At 40.0% G+C, this 19,865-nt stretch overlaps 1 protein-coding gene across 2 annotated transcripts; it reads left to right on the top strand.

Moving 5' to 3' along the window:
- Positions 1-1,315: 1,315 nt before the first annotated feature.
- Positions 1,316-17,118, top strand: dgkab (diacylglycerol kinase, alpha b). 2 transcript variants are annotated; one of them, XM_083939295.1, is made up of 24 exons: positions 1,316-1,430; positions 2,070-2,151; positions 4,726-4,802; positions 5,631-5,775; positions 6,173-6,247; positions 6,427-6,476; positions 6,987-7,061; positions 7,242-7,358; positions 7,525-7,642; positions 7,755-7,843; positions 9,313-9,423; positions 9,509-9,607; positions 9,713-9,763; positions 10,452-10,525; positions 10,830-10,904; positions 11,991-12,076; positions 12,164-12,253; positions 12,335-12,495; positions 12,583-12,647; positions 12,765-12,855; positions 12,942-13,122; positions 13,243-13,363; positions 13,552-13,612; positions 14,803-17,118. In XM_083939295.1, exons 2-24 carry the CDS (start codon positions 2,079-2,081, stop codon positions 14,881-14,883), a joined length of 2,166 nt encoding a protein of 721 aa, XP_083795421.1. In that variant the 5' UTR covers positions 1,316-1,430; positions 2,070-2,078; the 3' UTR covers positions 14,884-17,118. The 2 variants fall into 2 exon arrangements, with proteins under 2 accessions (XP_083795421.1, XP_083795420.1); XM_083939294.1 differs by having other exon boundaries at positions 1,322-1,430; positions 1,954-2,151.
- Positions 17,119-19,865: the final 2,747 nt, after the last annotated feature.

The following is a 19,865-nucleotide window of genomic DNA, read 5'->3' as shown; positions in this document are numbered from 1 at the left end:
GCTCCACACTGGCCTGGGAACGCCTCGGGATCCCCCAGTTAGAGCTGGTTAATGTGGCCCGGGAAAGGGAAGTTTTGGTAGACAGACACTTCCAGAGATGAAGCAACAACAAAAGTAACAGTAACTATAACAATATCTATAGTAATGTCAATACGACTTATATGTTAGGGCAGTTAATACATCAGGATAGTAGAAACAAGCACAGCTAAGGTGATAGAATATGACAATGATAACAATTATAGTGGTAAATATGATCAATGATGAGTAGCGGCAATAACAGCTACGATACAGCGAGACATACCACTGATGGTGTTTTTATGGCTACAAATTATAATTCATAAGATAAGTGGTAGTTTATATGAATAAAAGTAATAATAGCAGCAGGAGACGTTGAATTAGTAACATGCATTGATGAGACATGAATGATACAGACAGAGAGGAGAGAAGCTCAGAGTATCAGGAAAAGTATTATCCCCCAGCAGACTAGGCCTATAGCAGCATAATTAAACAGAACAAAATCATTTTAGGCCCTGTACATGCAGGCTCTAAGAGAAATTGAATGCCAATAACAACATAGCTAAGGGCTCGTAAGCCCTAGCTGTAAGCTTTATCTAAGAGGAAAGTTTTGAGCGTACTCTTAAATAAGGGGACAGTGTCTGCCTCCCGAATAACACCTGGGAGTTGGTTCCACAGGAGAGGAGCTTGGTAGCTGAAGGCTCTGCCTCCCCTTCTACTTTTGGAGACTCTAGGAACGACAAGTAGCCCTGCATTCTCAGAGCGCAGCGATCGGGTGATACATTTATTCATGGACCTCAAACAAAATTAGCACAGTTTGATTTTATGTCCTTCTCTAGGCCTCTCCTGGTGTCAGGATAATGTTCAGCTGAAGAAAACTATTTATGCTTCTGTCTCTTGTTTTGATTTTACAAAATAAAATCAGCAAAATTCCAGTTTATTTTGAATTTTAAGACCCAGTCTGTCACTTTTCCTGCAAAGAGAACATCATCCATGTGCGTTGTCCCAATGAATGATCTAAAATGTAAGAATGAATTCCTCCACATGTGTTCGTCCACTCTGTAACGTGAGCCTGAACCTCACTCTGATTTGAGGCTTAAAGTTACTGTATTTAAAACGTGTTGTTGGCAGGGTGCAGTAAATCAGACAAGTGCACGTGCCTGTGCATGGCTGTTGCGTTTAATGCGTGCACGCGTACTGTACACGCGCGAGGCGGTGCCACTAACTGTAATTGTGTCGCTGAAAGCTCCTCCTCCGCCCAATTTCTTAATCCCTTCATCCGCTAAAACCGCGACAGACATTTGCCCACAAGCGCCAGCTGCCGTCAACCAGCACAGCTCCGTGTTGTGAAGCTCCGTTTGGGACAGTTTTTTATTTACGTCCGCTGAAGTGTGAGGAGAGGGTGAGAGAGAAAGGTAAGCAGCCAGGCTCCAGTCCTCTTCCTGGGTGACTTAACACCTGTGCAGCAGTTTCAGAGAGCACTAAATAAAAAGCAGAGTCACTTAAATTATAATCCTGTTTGATGGACGCTCCTCTTGAAAGCTTGGTCTTAGTTGAATGGTCTTCACCTACGGATCAAGATGATGGGATATTATATAGACTTTTATTTTGAAGAGAATAAAGGTGCACACATGTACCATCACAATCAATATCTCAGGCTGGTATTTAATTATTATTATTATTATTATTATTTACTCATTTATTTGCTGTTGAGAGTTAGTTATCTCTCTCTAAACTCTGCACAAACTCTGCATGTTATTACTTATAATTCACGTGGATAAATCCTCATCTTCTCAGATCTTTTCACAAACCTTTGACTCAGTTTCATGTTTCTAAAGGTGTCTGAAAAATCTGTTGACACAATCCTAGACACTGTGGTTGATCAGCGTACTTTATGAAGGGAGTGTTTTACTCACTACTAGTATTTGCAATCCAAAGAATGGAGGCAAACCAGTTGTGTGATGTGAGTAACTGCCAGAACAGTGGACGACCCACCTATCATAAGAGATCTGCAAGTTTCTTCTCCTCCCTGTCACCTCTCTTTGCTCGATCAGCTGATCGGCATGGCCTCGTCCGATGATGCAGACGGGTCCTTGACTCCTGTGGACTTCATCCAGCTGCAGCATTATATGGAGGGTACGTTTCACCTTCTCACTTCACTTTATTTTAAGCATTCACCGACGTGTCAGTACTGCACGTAAAACATAAAGAGATCAGTCGAAGAGCAAAAACACAATCTCTCTATCAATCAATCAATAGAGTCAAAATATTTATTATAGTGTACAACGACCTTTGTATCCACCTTTTACTGAATGTGTGCATATAAAGAATAATGATGGACGACATGTAACGAACTGAACTGTGTTTCTATTTCATGTTCATACTTCTACTCCACCACATTTATGAGGGAATTTTGTTTTACTACATTTATCTGACAGCCAATCGGTAATGTGCTGATTAAGATATTTAAATACAAAACATGTAATCAGCTCATAAAACTGTTACAGATTAAACCACCCAACTGTTTATAATGTTATTAAAATTACCAGTAGTGAAAGTATTCAGGTCATTTATTCCACTAAAAGTACTTTTACCACACTGAAAACAGTTAAAGTCCTGCATTTAAAACCCTACTTAAGTAAAGTCATGTAAATATCATTAGTCAAATGTGTTTTCTGTTATAAATGATTTTGGTTTAATTTTACTGCTTCATTATTGTGCATGTTGCATTTTACTCCTGTAGATGTCTGAAGTTGGGCTCATTTTAGCTCCTTTATATCCTGATGGGTAGTTTAATCTATAAAATCATCATATGTTTGTAGCATTGCTGTCCTGTGAGAACCACACATCTCTAAAAAGTCAACTTTTCTGTTCTCAGCTTTGTGACGCTGCATTTTACAGCTGATCCCTGAGGGTTTTAACGACTTTATTCAGCTCAAGAAGTTGGAGAATTTTCTCAACACATTAAGGAACTCTTCATCCTTCAGTTTTTACAAACATTTATGTTTGAATTCAGCAAATTTGGAGATAAATGGTTGTTTTCACTGGACGAGAAGGGGATGAAAAATATTTAAAGAGTTAAGAGTCAAACTGTTAAAGAAAAGTAAAATATTTGCCTCTGAGATTAAGTGGAGTATGAATACAACGTTACATCCAATGGAAAAACTCAAGTAAAGTATCTCAAAATTGTACTTATGGGCAGTACTTGAGTAAATGTACTCAGTTACTTTCCACCAGTGTAATGTAAAATATAACTTCACATTATTGCATCAACTGTAATCTGCTGTGATATAAAACAATCACAAGTCGTTCACTCGAGTACTGTGCACACTACAAATTTGCTTCAGACTACTTTGTTTGGGTCTTTTCTTTTTACGTCATTCTACTTTTATTACACTACAATTCTTATATGGCTTTAGCTGATTGCAATTTAAGATTTTTGCATTCAAATCATATTAATATGATGTTTAGTTATGAAGCGAGCTACCCAACACTATGTACAAGTACAGGGAGCTGCTGTTTTTGCAGTGTGTTTAGTATTTTTACCTGAGCAAAAAGATCTGAATACTTTCCCCAACACTGATGATTTGGAAGTTATGATAAAATTATTGTTTCAGTGACTTATGAAGGTTAAAACAAAGACAAGAAAAGAGTGTAACTACAGACTCACTTAAATCGATCAGAATACTTTTGCAATCTTATTCTTTCAGAGACAAACTGAGAGATTTAAAAGTGCATTCGGATTGATTTGGCTGTGCAGACTTTTCTTGTTACCAACTGATTCACTGAGTGAATCTCTCCAGTCACTGTGGGCAGAAAGTGAAAGCAGCAGAAGTCTCTAAGCATCGAACATCAAACAACTATACTCAACAACAAATTGCTCCATATAGATCCTCTGAGGATCCTTCAGCACCAACACAATGCTTTTGTTCAGCGAACACTGAACTGGATAGACCTGTTGACAGGAAACAAAAAGTGGCACGGGGCTAAAAATATTCTGCTCGGGGCTACAGAGAGGCTTTCAAAGAAATGAAATGGGTGTGTAGAGCTTTTAGTTTAGGAGATGAGGGGATTTGCACTTTTAGATAATGGATGAAAGGATAATTACACTCCTCTCTGGACCTCGGAAAGGTACCTCTGTGTTTTACCTCTGACAGCCCCGGATCTAATGTAGGTAACACACAGCCTCCATGTCCACAATTAGTGACGGCCTCTCATTTGTTTCCTGTTCCATCTCCCAGGAGTCATGTAATTAAAGTCTGGGACAAATGGAGAGTTGACAAAGAACTCAATTTCTCTGCTCTCAATTTAACTGAAGAACGTCATGTTCACAACTGGGTACTGAACTTATTACTTTTACGTTTAGGCGCTGACTGAATTGCCTCCATAGTATTGAGTATCACTGCCTAGTTCAATACAATATGTCAACACCTAAGGAGTAAATCTCATCAGCGTCCGTGAACCAAAAAGCATGCAGCGTGCTTGTACCAAGATCTAGTAAAGCTGGTGATTGGATATATAATAATACATTTCAATAATTACATTTTGTTTGAAAGTAAGTAACGTTCAGGAACTGAAACAAACGACAGTCCCAGTCATGTTTGTAACAGACGGAGCGCAGATTTATATCAGAAAATTATTGATTATTTTCTCATGTCCTGTTTGATTTATTAATTCTCTCACTTGATCTCTCCATTGTTCCCTTTGCAGACAGCAGTTTGAGGGTGAAAGACGTGATTAAGGAGTTTCAACCTGGACGTCGGCTGTCCCAGCACAGCTTTGGAGAGGTGAGTCACTTTACATGTGGCCATGTGTACAAGTATTTAATTTACAGCAAAGTCATTTCCAATTGCTGCTAATACATACAGGAAGTTATCCGACAATAACTATTTAATTTGATTATAATCACAGAGAAAAAAGGGAATATCTACGAAAGAAAATCTTTAATTACAACCAAGTTCATATTCATTTTCAGAGTGACGCTGGTATTGTTTTTGTGTGTGTGTGTGTGTGTGTCTGTGTGTGTGTGTGTGTGTGTGTGTGTGTGTGTGTGTGTGTGTGTGTAACCGTGTAGAATTCAGTGATGAAACTTTACAAGCTTGTAGTTGAAATTCATAGATGGGTGTGTTTGTATAAAGGGCGGGCCCCTACACACACACACACACACACACACACACACACGCACGCACGCACGCACACACGCACGCACGCACACACACACACACACACACGCACGCACGCACACACACACACACACACACACACTTTATGCCCCCTGCCTCGATTTGCTGTTGCAGGTTAGGGTTAACCCTAACGATAACCATAACCCCCTGGAAGATGGTTTCTTGTTTATTATGAAAATGTTATTCTACATATATGTTGAACTGTCTGCACGACTGTAGATACATTTAACAGTTTTGCTTTATTATTCAAAGTGAATCAATTGAACATTGTCTATTTTTTCCAATAAGCTCCAAATGAAAAGAAATCTAGGAAACTATTTGGGAATTATCTTGAAAAAGATTTGATAAAATAAAGCATCACAATAAATGTAAATGTCACACTATTGTTTGGACCTTGAGTCTTCTAACAGCGAGGTTCGTTTCTCTCCACAGCGCGTCGATGCAGTCGGTTTCTGTCTCTTTCTCAAGACCTACCTAGAAGTGGATGACTTCCCTTCAGATTTCTGCCAACGCCTTTTTTGCTATTTTCAACATGCGGAGCAGGAAGGATCCTCAAAGAGCCCTCTGCCTAAAAGGGGTAAGTCTTCTTTTACATAACAGCCTGAAGCAGGTGTGAAGAGAAAAAGCTCTACAGTCTGAGCGGTTGGGCGAAACATTCTGAAAATGATCAAAGTAAGAAACATTGCTACAAAGAGTATTTTCTGTTGGACACTTTGTCCAACGTCAACCTGTTTGTTCATGTGGGTGTTTTTTAATCTTGTACTGCTGTGTCATACGACTGAGGTTGTCGGCGTACAGTAGATCTGGATATAAGTGCAGCTGTTTCAATAAAAAAGCTTTGGTAAAATGTCTCCTTTTATAGTTTTATTGCTGCAGTTCTACATCTTTCATCCAAAACTGAAAAAAGACACACCCTAGTTCAGTCCTCAGTAAAGGCTTCCAGTTTGGTCAATACTGTGTTTCTTGAACTTCAGGTGGAGTCTTTCTTCGGGATGTGTCCTGTTACTTCTCAGTGCTGGAGGAAGGACAGCCACGGGAGAAGCTCGAATGTTGGTTTCATCTTCCTTTTCAACATTTTGTGACATGTTTATTATAGTGTAACTGCATTTAATGGGATATTTTATCACTGATACATAATTGAGGTTAATGAAAAGATTTGAAAGATCTGAGAGAGTGAAAAACAAACAAAGATGTTTGGATCATTGACTGCCTTTGTTTTTATTTCTAGTTACTTTCAAACTTTACGATAAAGACTGCAACCAACTCCTGGACAGCTCTGTAAGTTCCTCAGAATCACTGACAAGTTGTATTAAAATCAACAAAACATGCTGGATGAGTATTTATTCACTTACAACAGTTGACACATGTATCTTTATTATTGTTTGCCATTAGTTCAGCAAAATAGAGAGAAATAGCGTCTAATTTACTGATTTGTTTTCTTGGTCTTGGACTCCTTCTTTTGACTCAAATTATTGGAGGTTCTCCATGACTGCTGATTATTCTCTTTCTATATCTGTACTGTAAAGTTCATTTATATGTTCAAAGATGAAGGAGCAGCACAGAAAATGCGTCCGACAGCTGGCTACACGGATACAAGATTATGAGTGGCACTTTATATATTTAACCTCTACAGTCCTGCTCCTCCGATGCATATTTGAAAAGCCCTATTTAAGTCTTAACAGTCCATTAATCATTAACCAGTCCATCTGTAAAAAAAGAGGTCCTTATTTGTACAAAGGAAAACCTTATACCTTTATGACCTCATATCCTCTTCTGTCTCTCCATCAGGAGGTGGATCGTATAATCACGCAGATGATGCGAGCTGCTGATTACCTGGGCTGGGACGTGACTGAACTCAGACCAGTATGAGTCTCATTTTGGTGTCTTTTTTATGATTCTTGATTCTATCATTTAATCATTTCAGAGTGTTCGGAAACAGCCTGCGTGAGTGGTGCGATACGTTTGTTTTACATGAGAAAGAAAAGCTTACTACAGCAGGAGTTAGACGATAAATAAGGGGCTGTTGTTTCTGTAATTGGACAGGTGCTCAAAGACATGATGACAGCGATTGATGTGGACGACAGTGGGACTGTCACTCTGGACGAATGGGTGAAGGGAGGCATGAACAACGTGCCTTTGCTTGTTCTGCTTGGACTGAAGGTGACAGAACACACATTTGACTCCACCCACGACACTTACATTTCCCCACAGTGTTACCAGGAATAAACCAATTTGAAACGGTAACTTTCTTTTGCTCTATTTTCAGTGTAATCAACTGTCTCCTGTTTTCTTCTTTGTGGTCTTTTTGTCTTCCCTTCACCCACAGATGACGGAGAGGGATGGACAGCACATCTGGAGGATGAAGCACTTTAACAAGCCGACCTACTGCAGCGTGTGTCAGAGCATGCTGCTCGGCCTCGGGAAGCAGGGACTTTGCTGCACCTGTAAGAGCTCACAGCTGCCATCAGGGGGCGGCCAAGCACCTCATGCAGAGTACAAATGAATTGGAGGAGTCACACATTTTCTAGATCACTTGTCTTTTCTCTTTTCTCTCAGGTTGCAAGTACACCGTCCACAATCAGTGCGCCAACAAGAACCCCGAACCCTGTGCTCGTACCTTCGTCAAATCTAAACAGGACATTGGTGTAAGGACACAAACACACACACCACCACTTAATTTCTATTTACTTACATTGGACTTATTTCTGTTTTTCACACTTACAGTTATATTTACAGGAGCATTTTGAGTTCTAAGTTAAAGGATAAAGAAAGAAAGCATGCTTTTATTAAATACACACATGCATAAACAGAACCAGGAGGCGATCTGGTCCACACTCCGTACTTGGTCCATACGGGGACTTGAACCCAAGCCAAGTCCCCACGGACTGAGCAACTGCCGCCCCATCTGGTGATAATTCTATGTTTTTGTTATTGTCAACAAATCCCATGAAAACCAGCCGAAGGAACAAAACTAACAAAGCATTAGACCGTCTCTCAATACTTTCCACTCTTCCCTTCTCTATCTGTGGCAGCCACGTTGTTGCTACTCTTAATCATATAGAACAAGTCACAAATATACAGTTTTAAAAAACGTAATTTCCTAAAACAGTGGAGGACAGTAGTTTTTTCAATTGTCACACAAAAAGGAGTAAATAGTGCATTGGTTGGGGACTATTTTTTGCTGCGGATCAACATACCATTTGGGCTTAAGTGAATGTTTCCGGCAGAAGGATGGTGTTTGTGAGATTGATGTAAAATACAGTGTGCATGTAAATGGTAATGGCGTTACATGTCAACATTGGAGCTCTACTTCTATAAAAATTACATCAGTCTGTGAATATACATGAATACATGAATTAATGTTTGTTTTGGTCATTTCGTGAGATTTTTCACATTTAAACTAAATCTGTGGAAAAAGCTACGGAGGACTTTAACTTTCAAGTTCAAGAATGAATGAACTGTCATGTGGTTATATCCATGTCTGTTTTCTTTTTACTGACCAAAATGGCAGCGCCGGTAAACACATCAACAATAGGGAAGATCACATTGCATTAGTCGCTAATAAGTGCAGCCCATCAGTGTTTTTTAAGTGCATATTACAGTTGGCAGTCTGTTCTGCACATCTGCTAAATGTCCTGATTTTGCACGTCTACAATATTGTATGTTTTTTTTCCGGTGTCATAACCAGAACTCATAATCTGTAGTGAAGTTTTTAATCAGCTGCTTCTGGAGGTTTGATGTGCCAGTGTGCTGTAGGGGTATCCGATCTGTTGATACATGTCTGCCTCTCGGTGGTTGTCCAAAGAGTCTTAATGTGACGCTGTCTATAACCTCAGGAGGGTGTGATCTGTGCACATTCTTTTGAAGCCAGCGATAACATCATATTTCCTGAGGTCATTCAGGGCTTGGCTGTGGTTTGGCAGCAGAAGTTTGATATCATCACCAGACATGGCAAGACATTATGAGTATAAGAGAAGGGGAGAAATACACTGGGTAATTAAAAATGGACAAGGAAACAACATGCTTTAAATAGCCTTAATAAAACCAAGATGAGTAATAGTAAGGAATTACACCTTTTCCTCAACCGCTCCCTTTCTACTCCTCTGTGTCTCAGGTCGCAGCTCATGACTGGATTAGAGCCGACTGTAAGTCCACCAAGTGTCACGTCTGCCACAAGAAGATCAAAAATTTCGCGGGGCGGCGTTGTGTGTGGTGCCAAGAGAAGGTGAGGAGTGTGTTTGGACATTAATGAATGAATGAGAGAGGATTTCCTTTTTTTCTGTGTTCACTGAGTCTTGCCTCTCCCTAAGCGTCACGATGAGTGTGTTTTCACGGGCATATCGTCCTGTGAATGTGGCCCGCTGAAAGATCATATACTGCCTCCATGGGCCATATACGCTGTCTCAAAGGTAACGTAAGCAGCACCATGAAAGTGGCTTTAACAGATTTGGATTTTTTTGGTTTATTGACAGTTAGTTGTGTGTTTTGTTGGTTAATTGTCCCGTTTCCTGCAGGAGGAGGACAGCAGCTTGTTAAACGTCACCCCTGACGGCCACATCCTGCAGGTCTGCTGTTATCAAATCCTCCACATCCTTTTATGCCTTTTCTGTGCACCCGTGTGTTTTCTCTGTGAGGTCTCTTTCGACTAACCTTCGCGTATCATTGCTTTTGGGAGAATCTCTAATTTTAGTGATTTGTCATGTTTTTGAAGATTTTTTATATCAGTTAGACAAAGTCCTTACGTAAACACCTGTCCACTGATCCTGTATTTAAATTTAAAGTATACCTCCTGTCACAAGCTTAAAATCATGTTGGTTTCAGGATAAAAGGAAAAAGTACCCAAAACGTACAGAGAAACTTACTCCTGCACCTTAAAATATGTCTAAATACACAGCTTTTGTTTGTCTCAGTTAGCTCTCTGTCCTTATGTTTGTACATTAAAGTACATTTTTTTAACATTCACTGCCAACAATTTTCAGTTGAATGTTCCTAAAATCTAAAATGTTCTGCCATGGAAATTAAATTGTATCATCATAATGTTTAAATATGAAAGAAATCGAATTATTTTAGTGTGAGACAGGACACAAAGAAGTCATGGTAGTATATATATATATATATATAAAGCCAAATAAAATAAAAAATATAGTAGCCTGACTCACAGCATGTGTTCATAATCTTCACATATTATGTATGTGTGTTTTAGATGAGGTAAATAATCCATCGCATCTTAATCTGTCATGTGTTCTTCTTCAGATTGCTACGATTCCAGACATCCACCCTCTGCTGGTGTTTGTGAACCCAAAAAGTGGAGGAATGCAGGGTGAACGGTGAGCAGATTAAAGTCTCACTGTGTTTTCTTCTTTTCTTAATTACCTTAAAAACTTTATTTTTCCCCTAGTGTAACAGTAATCTATTAATATGAATAAGGTTCCACTCATTTCCTGAATGTGTGTGTGTGTGTGTGTGTGTGTGTGTGTGTGTGTGTGTGTGTGTGTGTGTGTGTGTGTGTGTGTGTGTGTGTGTGTGTGTGTGTGTGTGTGTGTGTGTGTGTGTGTGTGTGTGTGTGTGTGTGTGTGTGAGTGTGTGTGTGTGTGTGTGTGTGTGTGTGCGCTTCTCTGTGTTTTTCCACAGAGTGCTCAGAAAGTTTCAGTACCTGCTGAACCCGCGTCAAGTGTACAACCTTTCCAACGGAGGTCCTGCACCAGGGTACAGAACTTAAAAAAATTACAATACTAGAACCCGAAAACTGATACCGATACCAGTTTGATACCCATCATGTGAATGGAAGCATCTTGGCATGCTGAGCTGCCAACTCCGTCAAATAAACACTTGAAGTTCATCAAGCCACAGGCGGTATGTGTGGTCGCCGCTGTGGTAGTGGGCCAATCATATTTTGCATTTATTTCAAGAACGGTGATTGGCTGCAAGCAAAGCCATACAGAAAGAATCCCCAAAGCAATTTCAGTCAAAAGCAACTGGACTTGGTTATTTGTTCTTCCTAGACAAATAACCAAGTCCAGTTGCTTTTGACTGAAATTGCTTTGGGGATAACGATGACCAGGACAAATGAGAACAGTCACAGGCATACAGAAAGTAAAATACATTTCCATTCCATATTTTTAGGGATTTTATTATTTATTTTTAGTGCAGCTAAGGAGTGACGGGGAGAAAAGGGAGAGAGTGAGGGGATGACATGCAACAAAGGGCAACAAGTCAGATTCGGGCCTGCCAAGGGCTGAGCCTGTATGGGGCTCACACGCTACCTGGAGAGCTGCAACATTTCCGTTTAAATATACGCTATATTTAGAATATTTCCGTCACATTACCTCGCCATCAGACAGAGCTTTCCTCAGGTTTCAGACTCAAACAGCTGGTCTGCAGGGTAATACAGTACGCGGTAGTGCATAGGAATACGTTTAGAAAATGTGGGCCAAAGTAAAAAGCTGTCTGACAGCCAGGTACAGAGGAGAAAATATTCTAAATATAGCCTACACTTAAACTGATACTGTTTTGTTAGGTGGGTCTTTTGTTTCAAGGTGACTAAAGTAGGTTTTGTTGCAGCCGAAGCCCCGTCCACTGCAGCTTCTGTGTCTGTACTCCCGACTACTTCTCCAAACGTGTGGTGTTTTAACTTTCCTCTACTGTCGGTAGCACACTGACTATCGATAAGTACCTCAAACAACCCCACTTCAGAAAAACCGTACTATCACTTTAAACGTATTAAGTTCGATACCCAGTCCTAGATGTACACATTCGAGTTTCTTGACATAAACGTTGTCTTTGTTTCTTCAGATTACACTTGTTCCGCAATCTGCACGAGTACAGGATCTTGGTGTGTGGAGGAGATGGCACCGTCGGGTGGCTCCTGGATGCAATAGGTACTGTACTGTGGGTCCTCTTTGGGATTCAGAGAGATAACCAAGATAACCATCTTTAAGGTCAAATAACATGACGGGTATTTTCAGACAAAGAAGACCTGCTGGTGCATCCTCCAATAGCTGTCCTGCCTCTGGGCACCGGGAATGACCTGGCTCGCTGTCTACGCTGGGGAGGAGGTAAAACCTTCACTGAGGTTTGGGCACTGATGTTGGGGCTCTGTCTTTACATTTTCTGATTCTTCTGTAATCCCTTGAAAGGCTACGAGGGTTCAGACTTGAGAGAGATCCTGAAAGAGATCGAAACTAGTGAATTGATTCACATGGACCGCTGGAGCATGCAGGTGATACCAGACGACCCCCAAGAGGCAGGAGACCCTGTGCCTTACGAGATCATTAACAACTACTTCTCTATTGGAGTGGTGAGTCTTTGCCTCAGCGAACAAACAACATTTCTTATTGACATAAACAGAAATGTGAATACATCCACTAAAATATGACTTTAACAGGATGCTTCTATCGCTCATCGTTTCCACTCCATGAGAGAGAAACACCCCCGCAGATTCAACAGCAGGTGAGGAGTCTCGCTAACTATGAATGAGCAATGTCTTCTAATGAAAAGTTCAACTGAGCAGATTTTTTATTTTTAATCAATGAAGATGAAGTTGTTGTTTTTTCTTTTGTTTTGAAGAATGAAGAACAAACTTTGGTATTTCGAGTTTGCCACTTCTGAGACCATCTCTGCGTCTTGCAAGAAGCTGAAGGAGTGTCTCATGATTGAGGTTAGAAGATCTTATACAACCTAACGTATAATTTATCATGCTCATGTTCAGTTGCATAAACACCTTTTTTGTTTTGTCTCCACCAGTGCTGTGGGAAGTCTCTGGACCTTAGCAGCATGTCTCTGGAGGGCATAGCGGTCTTAAACATTCCCAGCATACACGGAGGCTCCAACCTCTGGGGCGAGTCCAAGAAGCCTGATAGTATTCCAGCAGTGGAGCACAGTGAGGTTATCACTGACCCTGAGCTTCTTAAAACCATCTCTCAAGGTCCTCACTCTCCTAAACCACCAAATTTCTGAGGATACTGTCAACCCTCTTTGTTTCTAATACTGATTTATTGTTTTACAAACTCTTTGAATGTGCACTGTGTGTTTCGTCTCTCCGTAGATATGACTGATAAGCGCTTGGAGGTGGTGGGGCTGGAAGGAGCCATGGAGATGGGGCAGATCTACACCGGAATGAAGAACGCCGGGCACAGACTGGCACAGACTTCCCAAATTACCATCAGGTTGTTTACGTCTACCTTTTGGATTTGCAATTTATTGTCAGGTGTTGTCCTGGTATTTAATCCCTCTCTGGGCAGTTTGGTGTAAACAGACACATTTTAAAATCCTAGAACTTTGGGTCAAAACGGGGCTAATTTTCAGGTATAATACAGTATAATTTTACCTCACTTTTTCTGCCCCCTGTGTTCAGGACAATCAAAGCCCTGCCCATGCAAATCGATGGAGAACCCTGGATGCAGCCTCCGTGTACTGTAAGTGTCTGTTTCAGTGTCAAGACTCAGACATTAAATTCTTTAAAGCCTCTGAACACCTACACAGTTGTTTTCAGTTAATCCGTTGATTAGACCTCTTCTCATGACTGTGTGGGTGTGTCTACTGTGAGTGACTGACATCTTCCCGAGTCTCCTGTTAGCTTTGTGTCACCTGTTAAGGTGGGACACACCTTTATCATTCTTAGTGGTAGACGGACATTTATGACCTCAGAGATTCCCATCAAATTCCCATCAAAGCTCCGCCCATCTTCCACCCGAGCAGAGGTCTAATCAGCCAGAATAACTGAAAACACCTGTGTGGGTGTTCAGGGGCTTCAAAGGCAACGTCAGTGTACAACATGGTTTAATGTATTTATATGTATTTTGATTACGGTGGCAGAGAGAGAAACTTCAGTTAGCAAAACATAGTTAATATTCACCCTGGTTATGATCTGTGTGAGCTGCTTATTGCTCTGGCAATATTGTTTTTCTTTAAAACTTTTATGCCAATTTTTAATTTGAATTTGAAAATACTTGAAGCCAGGCAAAGAGGGCTAAAACTGTCAGGGGCAGGGTCGTAGATCAAATTTACCCTACCCTCACTGATAAATATTGGGTACACAAAATATCAGAACCAGCCTTCCATATGATGGAATATGATTAAGATAAAAATGATCATACAGTTGAATCAGCGCCTCTCTAAAACATTTAATATATAATGAACTATAACCTTCATGAAAGGACGGTTTATTGCAGGGCTGTTGCATAAGAATATCTTAGTTTTAGTGAAGAGTACCTAATAAACTGGGAGCAACTGGGATATTGGAGCACCCTAGTACACCCTTGCACCCTGTTACACTCGCTGATCATGAATGTGACGTCATTTAAAGTCCAGTAGGGTTTAACGCTCAGGGCTCAGTGGATATTGGACATGGGCCAGAGAGCTGAAATAACACAGGAACCGATGTGACTTCAAAGTAAAAGTAGACATTTTTTAATATTTTTGGATGACAATCTTGATTTAACTGAATTACAGACAGAATATTGGTTTTACCAGAAAATTTGGACGTTTTTTGGCATCTTACAAATTACAAAGTGGGTCAGATATGCATGAATTTAAAGGAATTTGAACACAAATAATTAAACTGTCATTCACCAAAATCATTTTTTCTTTTTTAAATGAATTACAGATCCACATAACTCACAAGAACCAAGCTAACATGCTGATGGCTGCACCAACAAAATCCTCCGGCTTCTTTCACCTCAAGTAGATGAACGCTTCCACCGCCACCTCCCCTCTTGTGAGGGTCACATCCTATATTATCGTGACAGGTTTCTATCGTTGAGTGTTATTGTGTATGTCTGTTGCACGTAATCCTTGATATGCTTCTATATAATTTAACAGTACAGTCAGCTTGCACTTAAACCTGGATTATACTGCCAAGCAGACGCGTACAGTGACTGCTGTGGACGCCACAGATTTCATGGATTCTGGGAAATGTGGTCACCGAAGGCATTCCGTTAAAAAGCAATGAAAAATGATTCACAGTTTCAGTGCAAACTCGATTCAATGGAGTGATAACGTCTGAAACTTTTGTTCTGTTTATACTCCTCTCTTGATCCCGCTGTGAGGATGCGTTACACACATGCGCAGTAGATCAGCCTCTGTGAATTGATGCACATTTGATTTTCTTTACATTGTTTTAAAGATGAACTGTAGAGATGTGGGTAGTGACCGTGGAAGAATGATGTGTAAAGACAATATTCTCTTTTCATATACATGTAGCATACATGTAGGTTTTTCCAGTGCATGCGTAGTTGTTGCCCTTGTAACGTAGGGACCGTATGGACATGATCAATTGGCGGGTACACGGACACTCACGGAAAGTATAATCCAGGCTGTAAGCAGAGACGACGCTGACGGACCAAATCTCACAACTCCTTCTGATCACTGCTTTTGTGTGCCAACTTAAATGTAATGCATCCCTTTGTTTTTGTAATTTAAAGAGCAGCACAGCATGTTGTTCATCTGCAGTATAAGGTTACGGAATAGATTTCCTTTTTTAATGTTGTGATTGTGGTTAATTGAATTTACAGTGATGTCTTGTTGAGTTTCATCTGTACTTCCTAATGCAGCTGGTGATGACCTGGCTTTGTTTCAGCCTTCAGCAGCTCACAGCAGCTCACTTTCTCCAGCAACACGAACCTACCTGTCTGTGTTTCACTGTCAGTGCTCATGTAATTGAAAAAAATATTTGATGTTAGAAATGATGTGAGTCCTGAAAGTTCAGAGGGGGTTTGATATCTCTCCCAAATTTACCAAGTGTAAGACAAGAGTAATGTTTCTTAGATGTTGTTATCCTGTAACTTTGGTGACAATTTATGTCGGCATCATCTTTGTATCCTTCTGAAATACGATGTTTTCCACCTAATAATCTATTTTGTGAGGAATGTTGGAGGAAGATGATGGTGTTAGGATGTGTTTGTGATGTTCATTATGTGTCTTCCACTTTCAGGAGTCAGTCTTTGGTTGGATTTTCATTGTACTTATATCATGTAACGTATGTAATGTTCATTTATTATCTCGTCTTCATGTCAAGTTGTGTAGTTGTCGTTGCATGTGTCCTGACTACTGCATGCTCATTTTCAACTTCATACGGCATTGAACTGTAGTTGAAATATATATACACTGGAGATCAAAATACTTGATTTATTCTGAAACACTGTTAATTTTTATTTTTCAGAATTTGATAGAATATCTGCTCTGGCTCTACCACTGCTGTACTAACATGTTTTTTCTTTTAAATAACTAAGGCATTTCAACAAAAACCTTTATTTTGCGAAAAAATCAATAAGCAAAATTAGAGAACAGTCACCACAGTGTCAGAAGAGAAGATTTAAACAATGTTTTTTAGGACTATAGGATTCAAAAATGAACAGGAAGTGTAGAGGCCACAGCTTTGAATGACTTCAGCACATCTGCGCCCACAGGACATCACTAGTTTCTCTCACTGCTCTGGTTTGATCTTGGTCCGTTCTGCTTCCGTCTCTTCCACAGTTCACTAACTGGAGTGGGTTTCTTAGACATTACTTTGTCACTGAGGATTTTCCAGAGATTCTCAATGAGGTTTAGATTTCCAATTCTCTAATTTTGATCTCCAGTGTACCATATACTTACCGACCTTTTTATATTTGCAGAGATTTCACTGTTTTAGCAGCTGAATATTGAGCTATTAAAGGTTTGGTAACTGGAATGAGAGCAACTTGGACCCTTGGGTGCTACAAAAGCTATTTCTTATCTAAATCTTCAACTATTTTAAAATGACATTATGCATACCCAGATGTTTACATGGTCATATTAATTACATATCTTAATAATATGCTGCTTACACTGCAAAATAGAGGAAAAAACACACAAAAAACATTCAGTATTTGTCTGTAAAAACATCTCTAGTGCAGTATGGATTGTATTCCCATGCTTATAAGTCATAAAGAATGTTGATCAGCAAAGCTTATATTTCGAAGTACTGACTTGTGTATTTATTTAAAGTATTGTGCATATACAGTGTTAGTCTGTAAGCAGCCCACTCACTGAAATTCAAGTTTAAGTTGCTGAAATGCCCCTCAAGCCTGGCAGCGTACAGTGAGGCAGGCTTTGCATCAGTGTGGGAGGGAGCGCAGGACGACTAATCCAGAAGTGGTGAAGAGAAATGGCAACAGCACATTTTTAGTTAAGTGTAGATTGTGTGTGTGAATGTGTGTGTGTGTGTGTGAGAGAGAGAGAGAGAGCGTGTGAGTGTGTGAACTCTCTTGGGAAAGACATAAGCAGTGACTGACACTGCGGGTTGGAGATGATTGAAGAAAGAGCAGAGAGGTGAATTGGTAGAAATGGAAGATTAAACAAATATATTGCACTGCCAAAAGAAAGTGGAATAATCTTATATGTAGATGTGTAATTTAGTTGGACTTGTTTCGAGTATAAAATTACTATTTAGTGTTGGCAGAGAAAGATTTTGGATCAAAAGTCTTAATCTTTTGATCTAGACACATGAGACAAAATGAACTAAAACCTGTGAGTGTGAGGGTTAGACTGTAATTTTATATTCATACTGCACAAAACACACCGTCATGAAATCCCCGTACTTAACTCCATTTATTCGCTGGTCACTTCAGTCACATTAGCTGCCGGTTTCTTTCCTCGCTCCCTCTCAGCTGCTTCTCACCCTGGATGATCCCTCTCACTTTCTTCTTCAAAGAGAAACTAGATCACTCCTAAAGATCCCCTGAGAGGGTTCAAGTGTTAGTGTGTGTTGTTTTTTCTGGCTGTTGTTGTGGAGAAGTTAAGACATAAGGGGTATTAGGTGATGCTTAAATTGATGTTGACGCCTGCAGCTGTGGCTGTGACATCCAAAGTGAAAATTGTGTAATGATGACATTAAGATGCAAAATGGTTTGCGATTTCCACATCCATCGACTTGGACGAAGTGTAAATAGTTGTAATTGTCATATGTTGTGGGTCAGAATAAAGGTCTCAGAGTGCTCAGAGGATTAGTTATGTTGAAAGGGAAGGAGATGCAGTATGCCTGGATCGGAGGGACTCGTGTTTGGAGAGGATTTTATCTTTTAATAATTGTCTGTTTTACACAACATAAGTGATGTGTTCACACAAGCAATATAAATGTGATTCTCAAAGTCAAATGGGTCCAGCAATATGCATTGTTAATTGCTTAAATAGATTGATTGTATTTGGAGTTTAACTTATGAATGAAAAATAATCTAAATACATATCATTTTGAAATGAAAATCTTGAATTAAGTGGAAACATGAGTGACTACAATAATGCAATTGTATCGTGAGTCAAAAGTGTCAAATCCACATACATCAACATACTTGTCTCCACTGTGTTACGGGTAGTGCAGTAGCAAAACAAGAACATGGAATAAAACACAAATCATCAAGTAATAATGAGTATACAAGGTAAAACAGCAAACACCATTTAGTGGCTGTTTTGGAGCTTTCAAACATATGACAAAATCTAGATGGGGTCATCCCTTTTCCCCGGGTCCTATGTTCCCCGGTCGCATAAGCCTCTGCCTTCGCTGATTTAATTCAAAATTTTGTTACGGTTAGGGTTCAGGGTCAGGGGGTAGTGTTAGAATCTACACACACACAGCAGGGAACATAGGTACGCTACCATGTAGATTACATTGAGTTTTCATTTCCATTCATTTGATTTGATTATGGGATATGAGAGAAAGCTCTACAGCCAATCAAATGCTAAAGATTTGATTTAAATCATTCTCCTATCTAAACGACACAATTTGGGCGATAAGAGTGATGCGATGAAGCGTCCATCGTTGAAGTTGAAAAATTTTAACTTTCAAGCGGATTGGACACTCCTGCATTAGAGCACGTAAACACAGGTATGAACTTGAAAATGAAAATGGCATGAAACACATCAACTCTAATATCATTTTTGACCCACTTATGGAAGAGTGTAGGGTCCAATCACTCCTGCATCTAATGGTTAAAGTACTTGGATGATGAAAAGCCCCAGCACAGCTATCAGCTGCGTCCCTTCGCCAAAGTGAAGCCTTTTTTAAGTCAGCAGGACCTCGAGAAGGCGATCCATGCTTTCATCAGTTCAAGACTGGGCTATTGCAATGCACTTTACGACGGCCTCAGCCAGTCTGTAATCGCGCGTCTCCAACTTGTTCAGAACGCCGCTGCCTGATTTTTAACAGGCACGTCCAGGCGTGAACACATTACCCCTGTGCTGTCGTTTTAGAATTTATTTCAAATTTTTATTCCCTCCTCCGTTCTTCCGGCCAGCTCATGTTAGAGGTCCCAAGGCCAAGTTTCAAACAGTGGGCGATTGTTCTTTTTCTGTGCCCCCTGACATTCGCACCACTACTGACCTCAGCCTTTTTAAATCGAAGCCGAAGACAAACTTTTTAAGTTTGGCATTTTACTCTGTCTAGGGTCGTCCTGCTCCTAGGTGTAGTTATTTTGCCTGTTTTTTACTTCATGCACAGTAGAGGGCCTTTAACACCCTGCAGCACTGGTAGCACTTTTTTATGTATTGTTTTATTGCTTTGGTGAAGAGCACTTTGGGTACCGTCTGGCTATTGTAAAGGACTATACAAATACAATTTGATTGAATGATTGATTGATTTTGAAGTTATGTGTTCAATCATTGAACTTGTCAAACACATAATAAAACATTATCAAAGTAATAATCATATGAATAAAA

The sequence above is a fragment of the Echiichthys vipera genome, assembly GCF_963691815.1.
Source record: "Echiichthys vipera genome assembly, chromosome: X".
In the NCBI taxonomy this organism is placed as follows: Eukaryota; Metazoa; Chordata; class Actinopteri; order Perciformes; family Trachinidae; genus Echiichthys; species Echiichthys vipera.
This window is presented reverse-complemented; position numbering and strand designations above follow the sequence as displayed.

Coding starts and splice junctions, on each gene's coding strand:
- dgkab (XM_083939295.1), top strand. CDS start 2,079: ATGGCCTCGTCCGATGATGCAGACGGGTCCTTGACTCCTGTGGACTTC. Junction 7,359..7,524: donor TTGTTCTGCTTGGACTGAAG/GTGACAGAACAC, acceptor CTTCACCCACAG/ATGACGGAGAGGGATGGACA. Junction 7,643..7,754: donor GCAGGGACTTTGCTGCACCT/GTAAGAGCTCAC, acceptor CTTTTCTCTCAG/GTTGCAAGTACACCGTCCAC.